The sequence below is a fragment of the Gekko japonicus genome, unplaced genomic scaffold (genome assembly GCF_001447785.1).
Source record: "Gekko japonicus isolate JY-2015 unplaced genomic scaffold, Gekko_japonicus_V1.1 scaffold2372, whole genome shotgun sequence".
Classification (NCBI taxonomy): Eukaryota; Metazoa; Chordata; class Lepidosauria; order Squamata; family Gekkonidae; genus Gekko; species Gekko japonicus.
The window spans coordinates 270220-278844 of NW_015159784.1; the positions used below are offsets into that span (position 1 = coordinate 270220).

Sequence of the window (8625 nt, forward strand, 5' to 3'; positions counted from 1 at the left end):
AAAGATCTTAAAATTTTATTGTCTGATAAGTTCTCGGCACTTACTTTGTCTGTTGCTGAATTCTTAGCCTATGTCTGGAAGCTTAGGGTAAGGGCGTACCAGTCTTAATCCCCCTGTGTTTTTTAGAATTGTTATATTTTTAACTGAGTATATTATTATATATATTATTTATAAGAAGCTTCTAAATGATCTTCTGTTGGGGCAGCTTGGTGTAATTTGCCATGACCTATTAATTTGTTTATTTATTTTTCTAACTGTTTCACTGCCCTTTCTGTTGTGTTATGCCAATAAAGGTTTGTGTGTGTATGTATGTATAACCAACCATACTTAGTTACATCAATGGGCTGGATTCTCCCTATGGCAAGCATGACTACTGTTTTTCTTTGTTTTAATGTGTTTTAAACTTTATTGTATTTATTGACATGCTGTGACCCACCCTAAGCCCATTTACGGGGATGGGCGGGATATAAATGCGAAAAATAAATAAATAAAATAAAATAAATAAATTGTTATGGGGGGGAGCAGGTGTTTTCTGAATTTTTCCCAAGTCTTCCCATATCCAGCTGAGCAGCAGAAAGTCCACTAATAAGAATATCATAACAGGATGATGTTTATATTTCTTTGAATGCCCTTCTTACAAGGTGGAAATGAAGTTAAATCCCCATGTGATCAGACCATCACAGGCAATCTGTAGTAGCCAAACTCGCTGTGAAGAGGGAACTCTTCACATATTTATATCACATAGGCAGGGGGGAGAGATTGTAAAATGTGATCTCTTCATTCTTCGTATGTAATTAATCAGTTCTTTGGAGTTTTATACTTAAAGGAACAATCATTTTTGTATTTTGCACAGGCATCAGATAAGTTACAAATCTTGACAGCATATTTAAGGGAACATTATCTCTACTGCATCTGGTGTGGAACAGCCTATGAAGGTAAGGACAAAATCCATTTTACTTAAAAAATACCAAGAAAAATTTGCTTGCAGCCCAGTCATCCTCTTGCTCTAGTAGGATCAAAACTGAATACACAACACTCTAAATTGCATTTATCACTTGAAAATCAAAATGAGATTATCTTGAATCATTTAGGGCACATAGTATTCTATGTAGCACTCCCTCCCATTTCAATACCCAGAAAAATTCCAATTGCCTTCCAAAATTTGACCCTTTTAAATCCAATTTATTATTATTTAAATTCATTTATCCCCTACCTTGTTCCCCAATGGGGACTCATAGTGCCTTTCATCATTCTCCTCTCTTCCACTTTATTCTCACAACAAACCTATCAGGTAGGTTAGGCTGAAGATATGTCACTAGCCCAAGGTCATCCCATAAGCTTCCTTGGCAGAGTGGGTAGTCAAACCTAGGTCTCCCAGCTCCTGGTTTGATGCTCTAACCCACTGCATACTGACTGTCCAGTAACCCTTTCCAAGTAAGGTGATGCACATCCAGCTACTGTATTGGCTGCTTTTTGCTGCTCATTAAGGACATTAAAAGTTGCCATAGAGTTAACCTATGTGCCTTATTGCTAGCTGTGATGGATTGCACAGAAAAGCAGGTTTTAAAATGCTATTTCAGAGAGACTGGGAGATCAGGAGTTAATCTGCCTTGGAGTGGAGAGCTTGTGTGATTGGGTGCTCTTCACACTCTCTGATTGGCCAGCATTAGCTGAGAGCAAGTTTCATATCAGCTGTTCTGGATAAAGGGTCTTTCATCTTTGGGTCTGGGGTGAGCAAGCCAAAAAAGACAGCTTCTGACAAAGGAAGGGTTAACTGGAGTCAGTGTTCTGACAGAGTTAGTCAGAAAGACAGAAGAAAAGAGACTCCTTTGCCCTAATAGTTTTAGAACTACTCTGAGGGAGAATTGTGATTCTGAGTCCAGAAAGCTAAAAAAAAAAAAATACTTCTTTACACAAACAACAGATACTGGAAGAAAGATTTGGGTAGAGTGAATGGGTTAACAGTAACTCCCAGTCAAGCCAAATAGTAAAGGGTTATTGTTTCTGATAAAAAAATTATTTATGATTTATTTATTTAATTTGTACCCCGCCTTCCCCGCAAAGCAGGCTCAGGGCGGCTTACACAAGTTAATGCATAATAACAATTACAACAACATAAAATCATCTAAAAACAATTCCATTATAAATAATTAATAATTCATAAAGTGCTGATGATGTTTGATTAGTTGTGAGCGTGTTGTGAGAGTGCATACAAAATTAACAGGGAACATAACCCTCCGAAACGTGCAGCTTCACCAATGGGAGCATAAGCTGTGCCGCCAGGTGCGGAGGTTCCAACACCATGGCTGGGGCCAGAGACAGCTGAGGGAGGTGGATGATGAGGCAGAGGAAGGGGAGAAGGGGGAGGCTGAGGAGAGAGAGGAGGAGGAAGGGGGGGATGGCAGGCAGTGAATTGGATGAGGTTGTAAAAGAGAGCAGGGGTCCAGGATGGAGAGGACATGTGGGCAAAAACATCAGGAGTTCTGGTTTTCTGTCTTGAGGTGGGAGGTACAGAGCACTGTTGTGGGCACCAGGAATGTGATAGCAGAGGATTCTGCTAAAGTGATGGTCCACGAGTTCCTGGCTGAGTCCCGAGCCTGTCAACTCGGACCCACTCAAGTCCTGGCCACACAAGAGCACCATATGGCCTGATCTCACCAGCGTGGCCACCAATCTACTCTCCTGCACTCCCACTAGTGTCCAGAGCAAGTGGGTGTCCTTCCATCTGGAAGACATCCTTTGCCCACATCAAGCCCACCTAGAGCCAGCCAGGGTGGACAAACTGTCCTTTCTGAAGGTCAATCTATCCATGCTGGGCAACCCTATTCTGGATGGGGCGGATTGAGAACGTGGTCTCTGTTCTTTCCTCATGTTCCTTCCTTCTGTCACCTCATCCCCTATGGGTGATCCTGGCATGTGGCTCATGGGGTGGGTCCTTGGCACCAGTGGGAGGAGGGCCACCTCTGTTGGGAGGGGTTGGGCTTGCCCCATGGCCAACACCCATGATGTCAACATTGCCCCGAAGAACCACACCCATGATGTCAATATTGCCCCAAAGAACCATTCAGACCACCGTTCTCCTCCTTGTGTTGCATTTCCTGGAGCTCTCCTTTTGCTGGCTCTCAAGTCTACGATGCCATCTCTCCTTCTGTACCCTGGAAAAAGCCATCTCTGGAAATCATGGAGCTGGAGTGAGACTGACTGGAATAGGTTGTAGCAGCACTAAAAAGGAAGAATAATCCCTACTAGTAAAAAGGAGTTGTGCTCTGAGGAGAACCTGGCTCTGTGGTAGAGGGGAATAAGCTTTAGACACCTCAGGAGTTAGTGGAAACTTGTAATTTTCTAAGGGGAGAAATCTAGAAGTCCTAATAAAGAGCTATTCTCCAGGGAACACTATTAAGATCTTGTGCTATTGCTGAAATATAGAAGAGGTTGGATTTATACCCCACCCTTCACTACCCAACGGAGTCTCTGAGCAACTTACAATCTCCTCTACCTTCCCCTCCCCACAACAGACACCCTGTGAGGTAGGTGGGGTTGAGAGAGCTCTTTCGAGAACTGCTCATGAGAGAACATCTCTGAAAGAACTTGTGACTGACCCAAGGTCACACCAGCAGCTGCATGTGGAGGAGCGGGGAATTTCTGAGATTAGAATCCACACTCCTCACCACTACTCCAAACTAAGAAAAGTACCCCTCACTGAAAATAACTAAAAACCTCTGAAAGGAAGTTAAAACAACACTCTCTTGTATGTTTTAAGATTTCAGTTCTGTATATAGGAAAAAAGTTTTACCTCAGAGTTTCTAATCCTTGACTTCTCCTAATATATATGTATATATATTTCCCTGCCAGTTGAATAAAATCTTTATTCTGTTTTGAAAGTTATTCTGCCATAAGTACAATTTTAAAAGGGTTTAAAAACAAGACAGCTCCTGCATTTCCCTCAGGTTTCTCTGCTGGGTCACAAGTGTAAACAAATATCTGTATCAGGGTGGGACATTTTAGTCATTTGAGACAAAGGGCGATTCTGCATCTAGCATTTGCTCTGCATTTTCTCAACTGGGAGGAAAAAGTGCCGCTCAAAACCGCATTCAAATACCTCAGGGCAATACCGTACTGACTGCAAAGTCACCCCTGAACGGCCATATAATGGTTGTAAGTTATGCAAAAGGTACCATTAAATCCAACAATCAAAGAACTTGAAAGTGGCATGGAGTGTGTGATCAAGGTGTTTCCCCTGCCAGGTAAGTATTATTTATATTTGTTTTGGAAATATTAAATGATATGATTAGAGCTGATGGATGAATTCAAGGTCTTAAAACAAGAGGAGAAGAATATAAACTACAAGCCTTTGCTGATAACCTGGTTTTTATCCTAGAGAATCCAGTGGGTTCTATTAAACAACTTCTAAGTTCTTTACAGGATTACGGGATGCTGGCTGGACTGAAAATTAATAATAACAAAACAAAAATGTTAGTTAAAAACATGACAAAGGCCCAAGCCCAACAGATACAAGAACTATCAGGTTTGAAAATACAAAAGAAGGTGAAATATTTAGGAATAAATATTACAAGCAAATGTAGTTCTTTGAAAGATAACTATATGGAACTTATAAAAGAAATTAAGAAAGATTTGGAAAGATGGAAAAACCTATGATTGTCTTTGATGGGAAGAGTAGCTACAATTAAAATGAGTATATTACCAAGATTGGTCTTCCTATTCCAAACAATTCCTATCTTCAAAATCAAAAATAACTAGAACTAGACAAAAGGATGACACAATTTATACGACAAAATAAAAAACCAAGAATAAAACTTAAAGCACTACAAGATGCAAAGGAAAGATCTGGATTTGCGTCACCAGACTGGCTTTTATACTACAGAGCAGCATCCTTGACATGGTTAAAGGACTGGATTACATTAGAAAATACAAGACTATTGAAGTTAGAAGGACATGATCTACTAATAGCTTGACATGTATTTGTATGGTATGGGAAAGCAAATTCCCATAAGTATTTTAAACAACATCTTATAAGAACATCTTTGTTGAAAGTGTGGGAAGAAATTAAAACCCGCTTCTATACCAAGATTCCAAAATGGGTTGCACCATTGGAAGCTTTTACAAACCCAAATTTGTTTCAAATAGACACACTGTTGAGATATGAAGATTTGTTAGATAATAATAATGGAACTAAAACAAACAGAAGGTTTATCATGGTGAGAAAGAGTGCAGTTAGAATCAAGATATGCCAAAGATAAGCCAATGGGTTTTTATGTAAGAATAACAGAAAAGGATAAAATATTGATATATTCTGATGAGAAATTAATTAAGAAATTATATGTATTACTGTTAGATGATAAGATTCAGAATGAAGTAGTTAAAATTCTATGGTAAAATCGGCACAAAATTTGATGATAAGATTCAGGATGAAGTAGTTAAAATTCTATGGTGAAATGGGCACAAAATTTGGGGCATACTATCAAAATGGACCAATGGGCACAGATCTGGAAGAAAAATGTTAAGATTACCAAAGCTATACCATATAAGGAAAATATTTATAAAATGTTTTATAGATGGCATATTACTCCAGATAAATTAGCAAAGATTTCTCCTAACTTACCAAACATATGTTGGAAATGTCAAAACAATACCGGGTCCTTTTCCCTATGTGGTGGTTATGTGATGAAGTGAAAAAATATTCATTTTGGATCCATGAAATTTTACAAAAAATGTTAAAAAGACCTATCCCTTTTGTACCTGAATTATTCTTATTGAATATTATACCAGAAAACTATAATAAACAAGATTTGTATCTTATAGTACATGTAACAACAGCAGCAAGAATACTTTGTGCTAAATATTGGAGAAGAAAGGAAGTACCCTCAAGAGAAGAACTTGTAAACAAGTCCTAGCTTTCTGAATCACTTGTAACACTGTCACCTTGTTTTTCTTTTCCAAACCATAATATCTTCAGAGTATTTTACTTTAGTCTAATGAGATTTTCTTCTGCCATTTATATAATTTTTCTCTTTTCTATATTCAGATCAAGAAGATTTGTCTTCAAACTGCCCAGGAGACACTTTTGCTGATCATGAATAATTTTCAAAGGGCAAACCAAGTGTTTGAAATACTGCAAGATCTATATGGTCTATATGGACTGACTAACAATGAGACCTGCATACTTTTGTTAGGACAAATGTTTTGTGGGATTCTATGTATTTAAAATGGCATTTTTTTAGATCTGTGAAGGTTATGTATTCCCCCCTTTCCCCTTTTGTCTTAAAATCCAGTAAAGCATTCTCCCCTACGAGAAGGCTAACCCACCCCATCTGTTTCGTTGGGGTTGGAATTAGGGGCGTGCATTCACTATTTACCGAGCCAAAATAAACCCCTTATTTCCTAAACCGAATTGGATTCTCTAATCTATAATTGGCTACCAATATAGAGAATCCCAATAAAAGCCGATATTATTCAGCTTGGCATGGCAGTACCGAATCACAGGTTTACCTGGCCTGCTGTTTAAACTGCGGGGCAGGAGAAGCCTAATGCATTTAAAGGGACCAACCTTTTAAATGCGTTTTGCAAGCTGCAATGCAAGTGAACCCAGAAGGTTCACCCTTCCAGATTCAGTCACGCCGCGGCTTGCAAAATGCATTTGAAGGGACCATCACTTTAAATGTGTTTTGCAAGCTGCACCATGTGAACCCAGAAGGTTCACCCTTCCAGGTTCACTTGCACCGCGGCTTGCAAAGTGCATTTGAAACAACCGTCCCTCCAAGGTGAGTGTAGATTCACGGGGGGCGGATCCTAGGGTTGGGCCAATGTTCAAAAGGGACGGGAGTGTGTCAAACGGCCCCCCTGCAACCTAGAGGCATCAACCTGGCAGCAGACTTCCCCAGGGTGCCCCTCTTCCTGCCCTCCAAGTTGTGTGCAGATTTGCTGGGGGAGGGGAGATCCTAGGGTCCAATGTGTCAAATGGCTCCCCTGCAACCTAGAGGCATCAAACTGTTAGCAGACCTCCTCAGGGTGCCCCTCTATCTGCTCTCCAAGTTGTGTGCAGATTGGGGTTTTTTTTGGGGGGGGGAGATCCTAGGGTCCATGTGCAAAAGGAGAGGGTGTGTGTCAAGCTAGAGACATCAAACTGGCATCGGACGTCACTGGAATCCACCCTCTAAGTTGTGTGCAAATTGGCGTTGGGGAGGGGGAGATCCTAGGGTCCAGTGTGCAAAAGGGGAGAATGTGTCAAACAGCCCCCCTGCAAGCTAGAGGCATCAACCTGGCAGCAGACTTCCTCAGGAGACTTCCCCAGGGTGCCCCTCTTCCTGCCCTCCAAGTTGTGTGCAGATTTGCTGGGGGAGGGGAGATCCTAGGGTCCAATGTGTCAAATGGCTCCCCTGCAACCTAGAGGCATCAAACTGTTAGCAGACCTCCTCAGGGTGCCCCTCTATCTGCTCTCCAAGTTGTGTGCAGATTGGGGTTTTTTTTGGGGGGGGGAGATCCTAGGGTCCATGTGCAAAAGGAGAGGGTGTGTGTCAAGCTAGAGACATCAAACTGGCATCGGACATCCCTGGGATCCACCCTCTTAAGTTGTGTGCAAATTGGTTTTTGGGGGGGAGATCCTAGGGTCCCATGTGCAAAAGGGGAGAATATGTCGAACAGCCCCCCTGCAAGCTAGAGGCATCAAACTGGCAGCGGACCTCCCCAGGGTGCCTCTCTACCTGCCCTCCAAGTTGTGTTTAAACCGCGGGGCAGGAGAAGCCTAATGCATTTTAAAAGACCATCCCTTTAAATGCAGAGCAGAAAAATTCAGCAATCCCGAATTCAAATATCATACCAATTTTGGGATTCAGGAATATTGGGAAATACTGATATTTTTGGGGTTCGATACACCCGAATTTAAAAAAAATGGTTTTTATTTTGTGCCCACCCCTAGTTGGAATACAACATTACAGTAAAGAGAACAGGCCTGAAGACATCCTAAAACTGTACATCGGAGAAGATTAAATATGTATATCATTTGCCAGAAATAGAAATGGTTCTGTCACACCCCTGAATCCCCAAACCCTCCTAAGACTGGGTGAGAACGGACTCCACTTGAAGGCCACAGCCCAGTTTCACAGCAGAGGGAAAGGGTATGCTGGGGCCATGAAGAAGCAGACTTGAAGGACTGCAGTACTGGACTTCTTGAAAGACACAGCCTCAAAGTGCTGTAGGAGCTGGGAGTGGTCAAAAGACGGGGGGGGGGGGGAGGTGGGAAGAAGGTTGGAAGAAAAGCAGCTGGGTGGTATTAGCAGGAAACTGGGAAGGAGAATAGCCAGCTGGGTTTGGGGTCTTAATAGTCTTGAGAGACCAAATCCTCTTAGGGGCTAGGAGGGCAACTTTCCTGGCCAAGATGGTAAGCAAGGAGCACCTCCCCCAGACTTTGCCAGTCTTGCTATCTCATGGCTAAATGCTGCAGGTGGGCACAGGAGCTAAAAGGACCTGGTTTAGAAAGACCTGGAACTCAGGTGGAACCATGCCGAGGTGATGTGTGGAACTGGCATGACTGTTAAACTATGGCATGACAAATATCTTTGGCATGACAGCTATACTTTGGTATGTAATCATGTGCATAGTTATCGGGAA

The 8625-nt window shown here is 41.7% G+C and overlaps 1 protein-coding gene across 1 annotated transcript in view; it reads left to right on the forward strand.

The window, feature by feature from the left end:
* GPATCH11 (G-patch domain containing 11) overlaps positions 1 to 7139 on the forward strand; it is an 18562-nt gene extending 11423 nt beyond the window's left edge. The window contains 2 exon segments of the mRNA XM_015407111.1: positions 854 to 935; positions 6044 to 7139. Coding sequence (XP_015262597.1) covers positions 854 to 935; positions 6044 to 6099 — 138 coding nt within the window. The 3' untranslated portion in view covers positions 6100 to 7139.
* Positions 7140 to 8625: the final 1486 nt, after the last annotated feature.